This window comes from Monopterus albus, unplaced genomic scaffold (genome assembly GCF_001952655.1).
Source record: "Monopterus albus unplaced genomic scaffold, M_albus_1.0 scaffold34.1, whole genome shotgun sequence".
In the NCBI taxonomy this organism is placed as follows: domain Eukaryota; kingdom Metazoa; phylum Chordata; class Actinopteri; order Synbranchiformes; family Synbranchidae; genus Monopterus; species Monopterus albus.
The window spans coordinates 5,150,191-5,170,626 of record NW_018127914.1 but is presented as its reverse complement, the minus strand read 5'-3'; the positions used below and the strand labels follow the sequence as shown (position 1 = coordinate 5,170,626).

At 40.8% G+C, this 20,436-nt stretch overlaps 1 protein-coding gene across 1 annotated transcript in view; it reads left to right on the top strand.

Moving 5' to 3' along the window:
• Positions 1–20,436, top strand: part of myo1g (myosin IG) — a 31,350-nt gene that overhangs the window by 2,701 nt on the left and 8,213 nt on the right. The window contains 20 exon segments of the mRNA XM_020597576.1: positions 1,806–1,899; positions 2,141–2,306; positions 3,837–3,890; positions 4,071–4,166; positions 4,412–4,528; positions 4,651–4,857; positions 5,072–5,217; positions 5,308–5,422; positions 5,820–5,990; positions 6,824–6,894; positions 9,545–9,619; positions 9,802–9,934; positions 11,784–11,950; positions 12,516–12,723; positions 13,345–13,490; positions 13,492–13,542; positions 13,776–13,920; positions 14,454–14,558; positions 15,254–15,367; positions 18,372–18,529. Of these exon segments, the coding sequence (XP_020453232.1) occupies positions 1,806–1,899; positions 2,141–2,306; positions 3,837–3,890; positions 4,071–4,166; positions 4,412–4,528; positions 4,651–4,857; positions 5,072–5,217; positions 5,308–5,422; positions 5,820–5,990; positions 6,824–6,894; positions 9,545–9,619; positions 9,802–9,934; positions 11,784–11,950; positions 12,516–12,723; positions 13,345–13,490; positions 13,492–13,542; positions 13,776–13,920; positions 14,454–14,558; positions 15,254–15,367; positions 18,372–18,529 (2,539 nt within the window).

Genomic DNA, 20,436 nt, shown 5'->3' with positions numbered 1-20,436 from the left:
AAAGAACACTTAGTCTTAAAATAAACAGTTACATAAAGGCAACAAAGCATTAGAACCAATATGCACAAGGATTATAAAAGTAGCATCATCAGAACATTACATTTTACACAGCACAAATAAGCAAATCAAAGGCACCTAAAAACAGGGCAAAGCAGCACTGGAGAGAATCAGGAACAGCAGTAGAGACTAAACAACCGGTAAATCAAGAACAATTGAATATTACTCACACAATTAATCCCACAGTGGGGAAGAGAAACCTGTGTTTCAGCCATAAGGATCTCTGAGCAACTGCTCAAAAATACCTAAACCAGGGCAATGTACAGTATTTGAGAGAGATCAGGAACAAGATATTACACATTAGCCTATTTACAATGCATTTCACACATGGGAGCTGAATATTGCACCTCAGTAGATTATTACATAGTCCCTCATAATTTCACCTATCTTATTATTGCAGTGATGTGTTGTACAGTCTGATTGTTGTGGGGAGGAATGGCCTGAAGTAACGCTCCTTCTTACACTGGGGATGTAACAGTGAAGTTAACGGTGTGAAGTTTTTGCTACAGTTTTTCATTCAGGTGATATTTCTTACACTCTAAATTTAACCTGGTGAGAAATAACAAATTTGTTTAAATATATTGTGTTTAAAGTAAAGTCAACACAACAAATGTATAGTCTAAGAGGAATAAATTTAGTAGTTGAAAATGCTCATTAGCCTACAAATTGAAAAACTAAAAAGCATACAGCCTATATAAATACTTTGCATAGTGCTGGGTATTGTGAATTTCCCACTATTGAACAATAAAGTCTTTTGACTATGATGTATTTTGTTTTATTAAACTGATTGTGAAAAGTAAGTAATAGGCTAAATATAGTGCAATAGAAAGTCAAATTTGCCTTTGAAATGTAGTGAAGTAAAAAGTAGGAAAAACTAAAGTACAACTCAAGACTTAACTAGTACTTAAGTACTTGAGAAAATGTACTTAGTTACTTTCTACCACTGCTAATTATATTAAAGAGGTTAGCTGGGAAGTACTGACAAAAATGTTTTAATTGGCCTTTTTGTTTGTTTTCTGTCATTACTGGTATGACTGTGAAAAAGGTACTGAATGGCATTATAGGTTTTTAATTTAGTGACAGCTGCAATTGTAATTCTAATTGTTCGAATCTGTAATATATAGTAAACTACAGTTATTAGTATGGCACGATATAGTTAACGGTAGCTTATTTGGTAGCTAGCATTTATAATGCTGCGTTAGCATTAAACTATGTTAGCGAGGTTAACGGCTATCCTGAGCTAAAGACGATAAGCGGACTTATTTGACCTGTCGGGCGGCCAGAGTTATTAAAAGTCATGCATCAGGCAACCTGGATGCTCGCAAATTTACCAGCTACAATAGGCTAGCTAGCTGTTAAGATATTTTACTTTTGACAAAAGTGTAGGACTCAAAAAGCAGCTAACAGTGAGCTAACGCTTAGCACTAACATTATTTTCACCGTTGCGGTGTTACATTAGATGTTTCGTGGGTACAGTTTTTGGTGGGTAGGCGCTCTCCTACATTGTATGAATGTTTGTGGCCGTTATTTGTGTACATTTTATGACATTTTACTGGGATTAGCACTTGGCCCATATTAGTTAAATGTTAGCAGTCAGTTACAGAAGTTGGTGCATATTGGTTTCATACACTCATAGCTTAGCAATCTTCAATTTCTCTGTAACGTTACCAGACAAAAGAGATGTAAAATTTTATGATATGCAGCTGTACTGGTCCGTTAGTGAAATATGTCTGTGTTTGTTGTTTCAGGTGAAAGTGGGGCAGGAAAAACAGAAGCCAGTAAATACATCATGCAGTACATTGCAGCCATCACGAACCCATGCCAGAGGGCAGAAGTGGAGAGGTGAGTGGTGCCATGATCTTTTATTATTGTGACTGCACCACTAATAATGATAGGATTCATTAAGGCGGTATGTGAACTTCAGTGTGATAAAGACAGATTTTCACTTCCAACACAAACCAATAGTTGGATCATGAATATGTGATGCTATTATAAATCATCTCACTTTCTTAACTCAATTTTTACCTCTCCTATGGATGTTTCTCACATTTCCATCAATGGTTACCACAATGTGATAAATCAGTGTGAAAAATGTGCTGCTCAAGTCCAACTGTGTGCTGGAGGCCTTTGGGAACGCCAAGACAAATCGCAACGACAACTCCAGCCGTTTCGGCAAGTACATGGACATCAACTTCAACTTCAATGGCGATCCCACTGGAGGACATATCAACAACTACCTGCTGGAGAAGGTGAGAGGAGGTGGACAAGATGATAGAGAAGATTCGACTCCAGAGCAGACAGGAAACCTTCACAGGTCCAAGAAGCTATATGCTCTTGTACTGAAAAGTACAGAAAAGTTCTCCTCATTTAGTTTTTAAATTATGTCTTTTCTCCTGAACATGAATGTTTCATGAAGTGAGAACAAAGAGGTGTGAGGGAATATCCACAAATAGATGTGTCTGTGAAGCTGCTGTGCTGCTGCTGCTGTGTGTTAATGAATGGGTCACCTGGGGGCACTTGATTCTGCTGTATTTATCCCCTCTGATAAAGAACCGTCTGGCACTTTTAGCCTGTGTGAATGATGGTGCCATGATTAATTCTCTGATGGCAGAAATAACCCCACTGTTTCTGAGCTATCCAGTTCTCTGTCAGCAGTCAGTGGTGCTGCTATAGTCACACAACTGGTAATTGGTTTGTTTTGAAGAAACAAACCGAGAAACTGAAACACTGTTAGAAAAACAGCTGGAGGTAATTTTGTCTACTGGATGGGGATTTTTCTTACTGCTATAGGAAACTAGGTTGTCCAGCTTTGCCTGCACCATCTATTAGTGCAGCTCTACTGGACATATTTTCAGCTGTGTAACACCAAAGAAATATGTAAGATTTTGTGTCACTCACCCAAACTCACAGAGCAGACACCTTTTTACACATACCATTTTGCTCCACAGTTAGGCAACCAGGGAAATATCCGTTATTGACACATGAAAGTGACAGATAACTCCAGTAAGGCCACATGACAAGTTGCATTTTGAGGTCAAAGTGTTACTTTCAATTTTCCTTTTGGCCTAGAAAACTTGTTTTGATTTCCTTGGAGCTGTGTTGCCTCTGAAATTCACACATCTGACTGCGGACCTCCCTGAGAAATGTTGCTAACTTGTATTATTTAGCTTAATATAAATTCTAGGACAGCAACTAATGATTGTTTTTATTATAGATTAATTTGCTGATTATTTACTCCAGAAATTGATTAATCATTTGGTGTAGTATATAAAACACAGAAAAATAGTCCTATATATTCCAGGATGACATCATTAAAGACAGCTCAAAAGCCAAAAATATTTATTGTACTATCACATAAGATTAAGAAAGACAAGAAATTGTCATGCATTTGAGTGCCTGGAATCATCATTTTTTGTTTGTTTTCCTCAGAATTGGCTTAAATGATTGATTATTAAGATAGTTGGCAATAAAATAAATTTAACTGATTAACAGACTAATTGTTACAGGTGTAATAAATTCAGTTAGTTTCATTCAGTTCATTTCTTTCTCAGCCCTCATGTTTGTAACCCAGCAAGGTTTGAGTCCTCTTAACGCTCATTCTGTTGCCATTGTTGCAAGCAGTTTGGAGTAAAACTAAAGTAAGAACAGACTGCAGGTTGGACAACTTGTGCAACAAGCAACACTTAACACTAAAAAAATCAACTTGTAGAATGCATATGTCATAACAGGTTAAGTGTGTAAGGTTTAGTTTCCTACCATAATGTGTTTTCCTGTTCAAGTCCAGAGTGGTCCAGCAGCACGAGGGGGAGAGGAACTTCCACTCATTTTACCAGGTAAAGTCTGATCTGCACAGTAAAGCATATAGTGATTCTACTTTAACTCCTTAAACCCCATCAACTGCTCATTATGGAAATTGCAACTCTCTTGTTCAAACCAACTACCATGCTATCAAAACATTAAATAAAAATGATGTAATGTGCAATGATGTAATCATATTTGTGTTGTGTTCACAGTTACTGCGTGGAGGCTCCCCTGAAATACTGGAGTCACTTCATCTACAGAATGATCCTGCAGTTTATGCATATACCAAAGAGGGAGCTGCAACTACGGTGAGTTTATCATCTTTACATTTCTGGTTGATGCATTGTGAACAGTTGGAAAAACAGGTGTTGATATGACATGAAACAAAACTGCACAATACAAAGGATTTAAATAAATCAATGTGCTTTATTAAGCATAAATTATATCTTCTGTGTTTGAGGAACATAACTATGAACTTCAGCTTTTAAAATTTATATAATTTACTTTTACTTTACTACCCTTCTTTTTAACAAAATCGTTTCTTTTTTTACAGACTTCCAACAATGATCGGTCAAGCCACAAAGCAGTGATGAGTGCACTAGAGGTGATCGGCTTCTCGAAAGAGGAAGTTTATTCAATTTATCAGATCATTGCTTCCATTCTACTTTTGGTAAGTTGTTTAAAAACAGGGAAAATAAAATGATATAAAATGTCACGTAAAAATAGGTAAGGACACTGCAAGGCTTAAGTAATGATAAGATTCTATTTCTGTAATGAATTCACATTTTTTAGGGTAATATACAGTTTGAGAGTGATGGTGAGAGCGTTCAGATCCTGGGACTTGAAGCTGTGAATCACATCTCTGAGCTGACAGCCACAGATCCAGAGAGCATCTGTAAGAGCCTGCTTTACCGCACTGTGGCCACCGGGGGTGGTGAGGTCATCGAGAAGGGCCACACGGAGCAGGACGCCTGCTTTGGACGGGACGCTTTTGCCAAGGTGCTCTGCATATTTATTTTCAAATCATGCAGCCCTGTTTCCTTGGACAGAGCAACTAATCAGGATGAGATTCAGCATGAGATTAATCTTACAGCTTCCCTAAGATGGGGAATTGCGTTAACATCATCACTGTAACTTGCTTTCATTGTATCTAATTTTTACAGTTGTCACATTATTTTAATCTCTGCCTCTGTTAAACACACAATCACTGTAGGCTCTGTATGAGAGGCTTTTTGGCTGGATAGTCGCCCGCATCAACAGTGTCATTGAAGTGAAAGACTACAACCCAGTCCTTCATGGGAAAAACACTGTGATTGGTGTGCTGGATATCTATGGCTTTGAGATCTTTGACAACAACAGGTTGGTGTTGTGAAATGTACTGTATGTGTTAATTTCAATGGAAAATATTTCATCAGTGTTGATGATGTTGCTTCTCTCTTATTGGGCCAGTTTTGAACAGTTCTGCATAAACTACTGCAATGAGAAGCTGCAACAGCTCTTCATTGAGCTGATCCTCCGACAGGAACAAGATGAATATGAGAGAGAGAGCATCACCTGGCAGCATGTGAGAAACACTCACAGACAAGCAATAGCACACAAATGCAAGAAGTTCATTGTCCACATTTGCTCTTTAAGCAAAAAACATTTTCACATATGCAGATCAAGCCCTACTAATTTACAGTTACTCTGCGTTTAAGGCAGAAGTTAAATCCAGAACTATAAAAACATCATCTCAGCATTATTTTTCTTCCTAAAACATCCAAAATGGCTCCTCTCCATCAGTTGCATAATAATACACAGATCCATGATGATGTGAAACTGTTGCATATGAAAATAATAACAAAACACAAGTACAAGCTCACATCGCAATAAATTGAGTAACCACTTTGTTGATAAAAATCAGCCTGTTTTTTATTTTTATTTTTATTTATGTACTAAGTAGTTGTACTGTTTGTATGCAGATTGAGTACTTCAACAACCAGATCATTGTTGATCTCGTGGAGCAGCCACACAAGGGGATCATCTCCATTTTGGATGAAGCTTGCCTCACTGTTGGTAAAGTCACTGACATGGTCTGCCTGGACAGCATGGACACCAAACTGGCCCAGCACCCCCACTACACCTCCCGTAAGGTACGACCAGAGCACAGCATCATCTGTGAGACTTCATCTGGCCGCCTCATGTGACTGTGCCATTTGTAAAGAGTTGAAGCTTCAAGCTGTTCTTTACATTGTATAAAGATTAATAATCAACCCTGTAACATACAGCTCTAACCTTTTCCTGTAAGTAGCTTGGAAGAAAAGGCTGGAAAATCATCTTATCTCACTCTCTCTGTTAGTATCACACACTTCATAATTTGCATGACTAGTCCACTAAGCGGTCAGTGAGGTAAAAGAGGATAAATTTGCCAGTAATATCCAGATTTTTTGTAACAGCACTTCCTACTTTTAAGCTACTCCACAAAAGCAGCACATCTTTAAAAGCTCAGAATGAAACTGAGAAAAAAATGTTTAAAAAGGGACGTGTGACTTGACTGACTTAGGGAGTGGTGATTTACTGTTGACATATTCTCCTCTGACCTACAGTAATTCTGAAAAATGAAATCTTATCCTTAAGCAAAATTTGAATTTTAACCACTAAAACTACAGGAAACTGTATAAATATAGAAAGATACAATCAAAAATGACTGCATATATGTTGCACGTATTCTCAGAAAGATTCATTTGGACTTGAATAATAGAAGTGTGTACAAAAAAACCCCCCACTACACAGGTGCAGTTTTGTGTTTCTGTCACTAGAGGGCATTTTCTCCAATGTTTTGCAGTCAGACATCATAAGATGCTTGCAAGCAACTCAGGCTTCTTAATATCGAAATCTCTACACACTGTAAATGTAATATGCATTCTGTTTATTCTTATCTTTTACTGTTGGCTCAGCACTCACACCATCCTCTTCCTGTTTTCAGCTCAGCCCCTCGGACAAAACCATGGACTTTAAGAAGCATTTCCGTATCCGCCACTATGCCGGAGACGTCACGTATGTCTCACACACTTGTGTTATAATTGTTTGCTTTAGCTTAGGCCAGTGTGTGGCTGAAAAAGTGATAGGATGTTGTAAGGAGTCTGGGGTACACTGTAAGCCTTATAATCCTGTTAAAATAGTCAGTTTATGACATTGGCAGCAGCAGGAGCATTCACAGAGGCATTCCAGTGGTCTATAGTGACAGCTTTACTTACCAGAAAAAGCAGAAATTAAGTTAACAATCATATTTAGTTTCCTGAAAAGATTTTGGTTAATACTGATCACATCCTGGTTTATGAGTAATGTATGGCGTTAAACAAATAATTTGCTTCTTGATATAGAACCAGAACTAAGATCTTAGAGGAGTCTTACATTTGAAAATATATCTCTAAAGGTTGCAGAAATCCACCATAGAAATTAGTAGTATATTTACACCGGAGGATGTCAGACACAGTTGCTGGTGAACATAATGGAGAATTTAGCATGAAAAACACAACTCCAAATGAAAGCTAATGCTGCTGCATGATGGCTGGATATGTGAATACAGTAAGCAACTGTTTGCTAACAAGCTTGCTGGAAAAGTTATATCAAATTAAAAATTTGTTTTGCAAAAATACTTGGTTAAGTACAGTATGTGAGTAAAGACACTTAGTTACACTCCACCACCGTTAGCGTTAATGTGACGGGCTGTATTTGTGTGTGTGTGTATGTGTGTGTGACAGACCTGCAGTGGTAATGACAGATGGCTGCCCCTGTCACTGTGTGCCCTTGTCACCTGGCCTCACTTTATCTCAGGGTCACGATGGGGTTGCTCCACCTGAGCTGTGACCCGTCGTATATTGCTTCCAGGTGGCACTGGCCCCCCATCATCCCCTGTCCCATCCCATCACATCTGAGTCTATCCTTACTCTGGCTAAATATACCCCTGTCCTCTCTTCCTGCTGGCCCCTCTCCACTCTAGCCAAACCACCACTATCACAAGCTTTGACCTACTTCACTCCCTCTTCCTCCTCCTCTTTGTTTCTTCTTTTTCTCCTCCTTTTGTACTGCAACCCTCACCTGGCTCTCTTTGCCATCCACATTCTTAACTCCCTGCAGTATTTCAGCCTGCATATGTAGCACTTTGAGCAGCCATAAGATATAGTATATTCCCTTATTGCATAACTTCACATTACAAGAAATTTCTCATCTTTTTTGCCTGACTGTCTCAGCGTGTTCTCCCTTTCACCTTGTACAACACAGCCCTTTCCTTGTACCAGCCTTGATGTTCATACTTCAGTATGCCTTCCTCCCATCTCTGGAGAGGCACTGTCTTTATCTCTGCGTATCTTCTCTTATCTGTGCTGTCCCAGCAATGACCCTGTCCTTGTACATGAATGTTATGTCTTGTTATTCTGCCTGCTCTCTGTTTTCCTTTCACACTCTGTCTCTCTTCCTGGAATCTGGTCAGGTGGTTTCAACGCCCATGAGCCAAGGGGACACATCTGTCACAGCTAGCCTACGCTTCTTTGCCTCCAGATGTGACGGCCTAGGACACAGTCACAGACAACATGTGACAGTATGTTTGTTAGAGGGAGGGATGCAGAAAAATATGTAGAGGAGATGTCTGAGTTGGAGTTATTGTACTGTAGAGGTGGAAAGTAACTAAATACCTAAATACACTTAATGAAGTACTGTACTTTTGTACAGCTTTGAGGTCATTGTACTTTACACAGTTTTTTTTTTAAATTTCATACCACTTTCTATTCAGCTTCACTTCATGGAGCATTGCACTTTTTATTCCACAACATTTATCTTACAGCTATAAATGCTAGTCATTTACACTACACTAGTTACACCTAAATAAAAATATGTAATATACTAATAAAATGTGATGTATTGTTGAATATAAAGCCAGTGGTTTTTCTCCTTAGGGCCACTTGTCAAATTCCCTGAGACAAAATAAGTGTTTGGGGCCCAAGCAGCTAACATCTTTCAAATTTTCAGCCACCACTGGGTGAGAAATGGGGTACACCCTAGGCAGGTTGCTGTTCTTTCACAGGGCATGTAATATACAATAATGCACAATTCACAGAGGCAATTTTACTTGCGATATTTTTAGTACATTTAGCTAATTATACTTAAGTATGCAAAATTTGTGTGTTTTGTAAAAAGGACGCACCGTGAGTTATTGTTGAAATGTGAGTGAGAGCTGAGAGGGAGAGGCTTATTTGATGCAGCACTTACTCTACAGCAGACTTTTATACTGGGGCTGGACGGCCTGTGCTTTACAGTACGGCTGTGACCTCCTACTAATGCCTCACCAAACCCCGCTGAGCAGTCTGAAAGAAGAGCAGACAGACCGGTTTGCAGACAGTTCATTTTTTTCCAAAATGTGATCTATGGGGAGAATCTGACAAAGCTAAATCAGCTAAGTGGTATTACTGTTGCTGTGATCCTCTAGCCTGAGGGCTGTGAATCATTTGGAGCACAGAGTGGAGTCCATTAAAAAGTAATGATAGAGAGAGAACTGTATATCTATGCTCTATCTGACTGACTTGTAATTTCTGTGTCTCAACTCTTCCTGACACTCCAGGTTTTAGTGGGGCCTCCCACTTGCATTCAAAGTACTTTTGGCCAGTTATTGTGGATTACTCATATTTTTCTCCCTCTGTGTCTATTACAGATATTCCGTTGAGGGCTTTTTGGACAAAAACAAGGATCTGCTTTTCCAAGATTTCAAGCGCCTCATGTACAACAGGTGCCAAATAATCTTCATTGACGGTTCCAGCATCATGATGCTCTAGACAGTTCAGTAACTGGGTTAGGTGTATAAGTGAGTTTCTTCTCTGCTGGCCTAGTTAATGGTGTCCTTTCTTTGCTCTTTGCCTCCTTTTCCTTCCTCTCTCTCTCTCGCTCTCTCTCTCTCTCTCTCTCTCAAAGTGCCAACCCAGTCCTGAAGGAGATGTGGCCAGATGGTCAGCTGAGCATCACAGAGGTCACCAAACGACCTCTGACTGCCGCCACCCTCTTCAAGAACTCCATTGTGGCCTTGGTGGATAAACTGTCCTGCAAGGTCAGTGGCTTCTGCTTCTGATTTCCCCCTTCTTTCTTTATACCTCCACAGGAAACCTATAGAAATCTTTTGCAGTTTTTGGACTAAATAAAGCTTCTACCTAATTCTTTAAAGAATAAAGTAAAGACAAAATGCTCCTCTGAAAAGTCAAAGAGCAGTGAAGCTATGAAGCTGAGGCTGGCTGGGAGGCTCAGTAACAGACAGAAGGGATGTAATACTTTCATTTTTCACTCTATAACCTACAATCCTCTTAAATACACTACTCTATTCTGCATTTGGATGAAGAACCAAATGCGTTCTATCAGGTTTTGTGCCCATCTGTGACATGTCTGTGGCATTATAGTTGTTATTTGGGAAACAAATACTGAACATTCAGAGCCTGGCATTTATTCTATTTTGACCAAATCTGTAGTTACTGTATTGGCTTTGTAGGGCACTGGCTCACTTTTTGCTATATATTTATGTCAGTGTTAGTGTTTAGTGATCATCAGTACGATGCTCTGCACCAGTATAGAGTGTTCTGGTCCCTGTAAGGCCTGTGTGAGTCACAGGATTTTCGGAGGCTGCCAATGTGCGTTCGTCACCATGCATGACAAACTATGGAGTGAGAAGAAGATGCCCAGATGTCCAGCCTGAACACGTATACATATGTACCACTGCGCTCTTTTTGGTGTCAGAGAGAAACAGTTTTTGTAGGTCACTTGTCCTCATCCTGCCTGACTGTGAGCTGGGTTGGGAGAGTGATGAGCAGGAGTTGATGGTGGACCACAAAATGTGCTGCTCATATCTCCTGGCCTTGTGTCACCAACTGAAGGCTGACATTTCCTGCTGTTATTTTGGGGTGGCCTATTGTGGGCAATCTCATCTCAGTGTGGCTGAGGGAAAATGAAAGGAAACTCCCCTGGCAGCTGTGTTTTTTTTTTCACCTTCAGGTCACATTGAAAGAGCAGATGCTTCCTTCAATGACTGTTCAGGAGCACCCTTGCCCAGTCTGCCCATCTCATTTGCTTTTATTAATTCTCTGCCAAGCTGAGTTGACACTGGGGGCACACAGGCACATGCATCATTGAAAAGATGTATGACAGTGTCAGGGAGCCCTCAGAAAGTGCTCATTTTGTTCATCTTTCATGGACAGAGAGTGATAGACAGTGAAAACACAGCAGTCTCTGTTTTTTGAGAGGATATCATGTCCCTTGGAGATACTTGTCAAGCTGCAGGCATCCAGCTGTAACTCCACACAGGAGGCTTTATCATCTTCAAGGTTTTAATGTGCTGTTCAGTGTGTTATGAGGCTCATCTGCTCACTGTAGCATCTGGTGAAATAGTGTACACGTCTGATTAAGGTTGCTAAACCTGGTATGTTTTGCAGCTTGGCTGTGGCTCAGTGACAGTTTACAAGCCGAATTTAGTTTATTTATTCACACAGTGTTGAACACAGCATTGATGAAAACAGTGATAAAACATGAGAAAATCAAAGATAATGCAAAGTACTTTAGCCTTACAACTGTGATAGCTACTTTAATGAAATTTTACTTAAAATTAGTGAAGTAAAAGTTAACATGATCTTGTCCAGCTGGAGGTGAAGTTGGCAAGTTACATTTAACAGCAGAGAACAATATTCAAGTGCAGTGTTACTGTATATTTTTCTGCAAACTGTGCATGACCTACTGTATTTGTGATGATGTCATACTTCACTAATCCTTTTGGAAAGTTCAGCCAAAATATATTACAGTAAATCAAAATATGTGTATGAGGAGCTGGCAGGTATTTGGTGTCATCTGATCTCTCAACATGCCTGACAACAGAGTCAGTTGTAGAGTAATTTGCAGTTCCTTTTTCTGTCTTCCAGGAGCCATACTATGTGAGATGCATAAAGCCCAACGAGGGGAAGTCGCCGGTGCTGTTTGATGATGCTCGCTGTCAGCACCAGGTGGCCTACCTCGGGCTGCTGGAAAATGTGAGGGTGCGCAGGGCAGGCTTTGCCTACAGACAGCTTTACTCCCGCTTCCTGCAGCGGTAAGAGAACGCTGTTGTTCACTACGTAGAGATGCTTTGGGAAACACGACTGCTTCAGTGTTTCAACTCTTTGGTAAACTCCTCCGAGAGAAAATTGAAACCCTGTCTCTCTCTCTCACCAGTGGTGTAAAATCTACCAAAGCATTTAATTCAAATAGAAGCATTGCTACTCTGATGAAATTTTGCTTAAAATTATTGAATTATATTGACCAAAGCTGTCTTTACGCCCAGCTGAAGAAAAATACATCATTTAAAAATAACACTTCTCCTAAAACACATGATGCTACACTTCTCATAATGCAAAGTATAGCTAGCTCATCCAGATCCAGAAAGACATCAAGCAACTGGCTGAGTAGTACTCCCCTTAACTAGTAAATTGATTTTGGCATGTTTAATTGGTGGAGTCCCCCTTTAAAAGAAACCAGTTACTTAACTTTTACAGAAACGGGAGTGATTGTAATGTCGCTTGCTTTCACCCTTGTAGATAAACCTAGAGATACTGAACAACAGTGCTGCCATCATCATCACACTGATCTCTTCTCTCTACCTCTTGAATGTTCTGCAGATATAAAATGACGTATGAGTACACCTGGCCGAACCACCTGATGAGCTCCGACAGGGAGGCTGTGGAGGCTATCATCACCCACCACGGTTTCCAGGATGACGTGGCGTACGGAAACACGAAGCTGTTTGTCCGAACGCCACGCTCTCTTTTCACCCTGGAGCAAGAGAGAGCCGCCCTCATCCCCATCTTGGTGCTCTTACTGCAGAAGGTCACCCATTTTAGTATAAATATTACTATATTATTTGCTATCAGTCTTGTATTTGTTGTATTTACTGTTCACCTACAGCCTCAACATGATTTGAAACTTTGAATGTCAGATTTCTGTGGCTGTGTTTTAAAGCCGTGCTTGTATTTTATGGGGATATATTGATCTGACAGTCCAATCAATTAACACAGATCTAATTTAATATCACGGGCAGATCAGATCTTACGATTGCAGTTAATCACCCACAGTGTTATCTTGTCCAGTTTCAAACATTGGCTGCTGGGTTTCAGCATTGCAGTTTGCCTCAGCCTCATGAATATGTGGCTCCTGGTTATGTTTGACTGAAATTCATCTGCCTGCTTGAATTCTAATTTCTTGTAACAGTAACTGGGATAATTAATGAGATCCAGAGCACAGTTACATTAAAGTCATATACTTCACTTGCTAAGTGAAATACCCTTATCCTTTCTCTTTCCCCTGACCTACTTGGATGACTTTGCAGAGAAGCCAGGATCTCTAACTGGAGCACAAGTTTGTCTTCAGCTCAGCAGGACACAGAGGAGACACCTTTCTCCTCTCTTAGTTTGTGTCTTTAACATGTCCCTCTTTTTCTAAAACTTGCAGGTGTGGCGTGGGGCTTTAGCTCGCATGAGGTGCCGGCGGATGAGGGCCATCTACGCCATAATGGGCTGCTATAAGCGCTACAAGGTCAAAGCTCACTTCTGGGAGGTGGAACGGAGGTTCGCTAATGTGCGAAATATGGCTGACTACTCCTGCAGCTCTTTCCCAGTTTCACAACAATACAGTCATGCTCCATCGCAGGTCAGAACCCATGCACCATAAAAATATCAGAACACAGTCAGAGACTTGGGATGTAGTGTGTGTTTGTGTGTGAATGAGTGAGCAGGATGTGGATCTGCAGGTAAAGTCTATTTTTATTCTTGACAGCCTTTAACTTGAAGCTACACCTCCTACTGTATATTTTTGTTGCACCTTTGTTGTATTAGTCCACCCACGTGGCACTTCAATGTCTTGTTCTCATCCCTTGTTGTCAGGTGGTGGGCGAGGCAGATTGTGAAGAACATCCCTCCGTCTGACATGCTGGAGGTTCGGGCCAAAGTGGCAGCGCTGACTGCTCTGTGCGGAGAGAGGAAAGACTGGGGAGTCAGCAGAGCCTGGGAGAGAGACTACCTGGCCAACGTAAGAATCTCAGTTGAACCAAACAGAAGTCTTTTTCACATTCTATCATCTGTCATGTTTAAATAGTCCCTTAGCATGGGGGTTCATTTTTGACCTTTGGAAGACATCATTATATTAAAATATTCTAAACTCAGCAGTTTCTAGCCGTGTCCTGAGTCACTCCACATGTTAGTTGGGTAGATGGCCTGTGACTTGTTGGTCTCCTTCAGGGCTTCATGTGATTGTAGTTAGTTTCACATGACCTTTGCATAAGTGCATGTAATGCGGTCTGCAGTCAGCCAGAATTGTGACCTGTATGCGGCTGACATTAAGATCAAATATCTGGGTAGATACTGTGCTATACTGTGTCTGGTAACAGTGGCCCGAGACCCTGAGCTTTGATCTGCCACTTAAGGACAAAAAACTTGAAAGAGGCTAAGGGGGGCCACCTACAGTCTGACAAATAAAAATGAGATACTGTACATTCTAATACCATCTGTACTGTAGCTTGTGGCAAAGCTTCTTCTAACAGTTTAGGTCTTTAATTTCTGCAGGTGCGAGACTGCCCTCAGACCAGCTCCAGCTTCATTCGCATTTCCAAGGAGCTAAGGAACAAAGACGAGTACAGTCATGTCCTCTTCTCTGGCATCTGCAGGAAGGTACAATATGAGGGAAACAAACACTATGAAATGGAAGTACAATATCTTCTTTGTGGCCACAAGGAGTTTGTTGCTTTTCTTTAGCTGTGGAATGTTTTTGCCACTTGATGTGTGCCTATTTGCACCTCCATGCTCTTTGTCTCTTTTATGTCAGCTCATTTTTCAAAATTCATGTTCAAACTGTCAAAACAACCCTCCCTTAAAGGAGATAAAAATATAATCAGAGGATTAATTATGAAGGTAACTGAACTATGAATTCCTTTCTGAATTTCTCTTTTAAGCCTGCCTGTTTTGAGTCAGCTGAATGCTTCTTACTTTACCTCATGATGAAAATTGCTCTTATCATCTCCCTATGGATAATAGTGGCCATGTTTTCCTTATCAGGGATTTTAGAGAGAGGGTTTTCAAAATTGTGGTTAAAACTTTAGATTTAGTTTATATGAAGATATAAGGGCTTTGATAAAACAACCTTCATCACTGAGAGACGCACCCAAGCATTTGTCCTTCCTTTTTCATTTTGTTTTATGTGTGTTACTCATTTGCAGCTTCACAAGGAAAACTTGTTTTGAACTGAGAATAGTGAAGCTCACAAGACTCTACAGGTTGCAAAAAAAAGCTCAACAGAAACCACAAAATGAACGAATGTGTAGTCTTACCCTTTTCTTTCTCTGTGATTCCCTCCTTTGCTTTCTCAGGTGAATAGATTCAACAAAAGCACAGACCGTGGCCTGCTTGTCACAGACAAGTACTTCTACAAATTAGAGCCAAAGAAGCAGTACAAGGTGCTGAAGAGGCTTCCTTTAGATGCAGTAAGTACTCACAGGAGAGAGAGCACTGTGAATGCACAGACGTTCAACAAATATAACACGCAAACTCCTTTGCTATCCTTGTAGGGACTCTGCAGTGAATGCATTCATTTTCTAAACTCAGAAATAAAAAAATCTTCGACATGATCAACAAAAATTTCATCAATAAACCAAAACCAATAGTGAATTTGTACTAGTAAGTAGTGTAGTCTGTGTAGCAATATCCATCCATCCATTTTCCTCTGCTTATCCGGGACCGGGTCGCGGGGGCAGCAGTCTAAGCAAAGATGCCCAGACTTCCCTCTCTCCAGACACTTGCTCCTCTCGATGTGGAGGAGCAGCGGTTCTACTCTGAGCTCCTCCCGGGTGACCGAGCTCCTCACCCTATCTCTAAGGGTGCGCCCGGCCGCCCTGCGGAGAAAGCTCATTTCGGCCGCCTGTATCCGGGATCTTGCCCTTTCTGTCATGACCCAAAGTTCATGACCATAGGTGAGAGTCGGAACGTAGATTGACCAGTAAATCGAGAGCTTCGCCTTACAGCTCAGCTCCTTCTTCACCACGACAGACCGGTACATCGGCCGCATTTCTGCAGAAGCTGCACCGATCCGCCTGTCAATCTCCCGTTCTATCCTTCCCTCACTTGTGAACAAGACCCTGAGATACAAACTCCTCCACTTGAGGCAGGAACTCTCCACAGCTCAGATTAAACTTTGACTTGAGATCAATCTGCATAAAATTACCTTGGGTACTCCTTTCAACTGCCTCTACAGAGAATGCTGTATACTTGCTTTAGTGCTCCATTGTCATCCAAAACCTATTACATGCACATCTACTGACAGGCCCCTATTGTTGAATTTTTGTGATTCTTTTTATGTCAAAAAACTTCATGTTGGTACTTTGTTCTTCTCAGCATGAACACAGAGTACAAGCCTGCTCAGATTGTTCATCTTATAAAACTACTTCCCCCCCAACACCTTTATGATGACACAGTTATGTTTAGAGCATACAATGTCTGAATTCACTGGTCATGTTCATCACAATGGAGCTTTAATATTATCAGTATAAATATTATTAATATATTTTGTGTTTTTAGCAGTAAACAGTTGTGGGAGAGGGGAATTTGCTATTTCAAACTAGATACACAAACAATTTCTGTTCATGGGATGAATTCATTTGTGGCTTTGATCTTGTCAGCTGATCAGTTGATTAAAATGAAAAAATTATATATGATAAAAATAATTTAATGCCATGGTTAACTTTGCCTTTTAATGGGTATTTTAGAGATTTATTATTGTACTTCCATACAGTTAAGTCGAGAGGCACCTTACTTGCTTTTGGTCCCTCATGTAAAGCTCCAAAATCTGCCCATGAGGAGTAAACTGATCATGATGTGTAAAACTGTAGGGCTTCCTCTTTAACTGAGACCCAGCTCTAGCATTAAACTGTTAAATAATGAGCCTAAAAAATACAAAGGGGAAAAGCAAACAAAGCAGTGGGGACCAGCCAGGCTTGTAAGGTTTGTGTTCCCACAGTATGACATAAACAAGAAACACAGAAACACTGTACAGCAGACCCACTGTGCTTTATCTTAGCTACCCTTTATTTCTTGATGTGTCATCCCATTTCAGCACTTCTCTGTTCACTCCACACACACACCTGGGTCGCTGCCATATGTCCATAAGTAAGAGAAGTACAAGAGCAGAGTGCAAGAGCACTGTGCCTCCTTTTTCACTCTAAGGGCTTATGACCTGTTTGAGAAACAGTACCTGTCCACCTCACTGTGACTTCACCAGGACAGACAAAAATGCTCAGAGGGAGATGGACCTTAAGGAAAGTATCAGGGTTTGGCTGGCAGTAGTAATCAGATGTTGCACTACTTTAGGTAAGGTCTCTCCTGTATTCAGAATGTAGTTTCAGTGAAGACCAGAAGCAACAGCACAGCACATAATGAGTCAGCACAGCTGGACGTCCAGCAGTGGTTTTAGAGTAAGATAAGGAGAGAGAGAAAGAGAGCACTAAATATGCCACAGGGTTAAAAACCATCATTATGCAGCAGCGGAGCAGCTAAAGATAGCTGAAGCTATTAAGCTCTGCTGCTCAGATTGAGGCATGTAAGTCTTATCCAGGTCAGAAAAACAGAATATGGTGCTAAAGAAGCACTGCAACTCTGTCCTAACACTGTGTCACCAGACTCTGCGGTACAGAGTCACATCTGACCATCATCAATAAATAGCTGATGATGATTATTGATTATAAGTCAAACATACAAGTTTGTGTACATGAAATTCTTCGGCGCAGAAACATCAATTCACTGAGTGTAGATTTCTGTTACATGTGCACTGGCCAGAAGCTAAAGATTACAGAGCTGACAAAACTGGAAATGCAGTCTGCAGCTTCACTTGATTTACTTTCTGATTCTGGGTTGATTCCCAAATGAATCCATCAACGTTGGTGCCCTGTTTTGTTCTCAACTGCAACAGTGAATCATCCTGAGTTTACTACTGCTCTGATTGGCACGTCTCACTGGCTTTGTATCCATGCCAACAGTAGCCGAGGCTCATGGGTATTGTAGTATTTAGAGACAGACTAACAGACAAAAACATGATTTATCAGGAACAGTGTTGAAATCAACTGGTGACCACAATATAAGCCTACAAGGTCTTTGCATTATCTGGGAGAACCCTGTGATTTCTTTGTTAAAAAATATGGAGGATATGGTTTAAAGAAAATATTGAAACAATAAATTAATACCTTAAGTCAAGGCATACACATGTATAATTATGCTGTATTGTTGCCTCCTCTGAAGGGACACATTATCCAAGAATTTGGGACATCCTGCACATAGCCATCCCTGCTAGATTAACCTGTGTGTGTCCAATCTGTAAATTATTTCACTTGGGTCTCATGACTTTACCTTTATTTTACCTTCACATGTTCACTTTTGCTGTGTACTCAGTCAGAGCTGGTGTGTTGGTGTCTGACATTGTGGCTTTGTTTCTCTTAACAGTTTACTGGACTAAGTGTGACCAGTGGCATTGACCAGTTGGTGGTGCTACACACATTCTCCCAGGATGATGTCCTGCTATGTCTTCAACGAGGGGAGCTGTGTCCCAACCAGGACCGAGTGGGCGAGATGGTGGGCGCATTGGTGGACCACTTCACACGGTCAGTTCCACAACCAGGAAAACCCCACGGGTTGTATTCTGTGGCTCCCTTCTCTGTTTGCACCACACTCTCTGAAATGGCCAGCCTACAACACTTGGTAGTTTCTGAGGACAGAGTGGTCCCTATGAAACCGTTGCTAAATTACAAGTTCAGCATTAGGCTCATTGTGACTGGTCAAAGACCTCGGCTAAAACGAAGTCTGTTAATGCAGCATAACAATTACGCAAATCATATTCTTGGCATTTATCACTGTCATAGTTGTCAGTGTCTGCGCCCAGCTCTGAATAAACTACTGTGAAATGAATTAGTCACGCCGACATTTATCACTCTGAGCCTCATTTGTTGTTGCTGTTTATAAATTTGATTCACATCCACTGACATTCATCTCTGCCACAGTGGATTTGAATGGCACAGCCCGCGCGTTTTCATGCAGAGCAGACCGTTTTTGTTGTGGCAGTAGGTGAGTGTATGTGTGTTTTTAGGTGTGGTTGTGTTATCATTAGTACAGCCTGCTGAGACAGCACCCAGTCTGCAGTGATTGATCTCCCAAACTAATCCTCCATATGCTGTCAGGACCACACTGAGTGATGTAAAAAAAAAAAAATTCTCTAGGACATTTTCCTGCACGTTCTTACTGTTATTTGACATTTTATACACAATATCACTAATAGATTAGTAGAGAAAATAGTTAACAATTAATAATAGTCAGTTAATAATAATAATAATAAACATTAGTTAGAGCCTTAGTGGTGATAGCCACTAACAGTAGTTTATTAGGTAAACTTAGCTAAAATTGCTGGTGTCAAATACAGCAATAAATCTGTTCTTTATATCTTCCATTTCTGCTGAAACCTTATAGAAAGGCATTTTGCAATAACTTTATTAATTTATTAATTAATTGTAGAAGATATATTGTGGTGCTGTTAACTTGTGTTGTGTTGTTCTGAGAGGTGTTTCTAATATTCTAATATTTTTCCATCCCATCTGTATGAGTGAGCGTAAACATAGTGAAACACCTTGCTTAAAAAACCCTGTAATACAGTATAACACCAGAAATCTGTAAAGAACTAAAACAGTAACACTTTATTCCTAGTCAAAATCCAGTTTTTATGTGATTTCTGGTGTCATAACCCCATCTGTATGAGTGAGCGTAAACATAGTGAAACACCTTGCTTAAAAAATTTGGTCTTTAGAGTGTGACTCAGAGGCCAGGCAGCCACACCAGGATGTGTGTTCACGTGTTCAGATAGCTGATCTCAGATCCCCGGTGAGGCTTTTGTGGGTTTTAGGAGTCTTAGACTTTGGGTCTGGATTTGGGGTTTTTTTGTGGGGTGGTCGGGGTATCTTCATCACCTGGGACCTTGCAGCAGCTGCATGGCTCTTCCTGTGGAGCAGCGGGTGTCTCAGAGGAGAGTCGATCGTCAGGAGTCAGTTTCAGCTCTCCGCCTGTCTTTGTGCCACCATCTGCGGTGAATGGAGGGGGTCATGACCTCTACCAGGCTGCACCTCAAAAGGAGAGTCATTAGACAAAGTCAGGGGTGAGCTGTGTCAGTGTGTGAGCATGTGCAAGGGAGGGGGGCAAGATGACAACACACACTCCATTTGGGTTTCCTCCTGTCAGGAAATGAGATCCCAGCCTATGAGAGTCATGCGTGTGTCCTTATAGTTTTGTGAGGCTGAGAGAATGGTCAGAGAGGGAAACAGTCAATGGAGTGATCGTAACTCCTGCTGTTTTATTCTCAACTCCCCAATTCAAACACGAGAGAGGAGATCTGTGAAAGAGAGTTGTGGTGACACACTGAGTTGTACAGAACTGGAATCTGAATTCAGAGCTACTCTGTTTTTTTCAATGAGGGAGGCAAAGACAAGCTATCTTGTTTGCTGTCATGTCACAGTCTTCTTGTGTT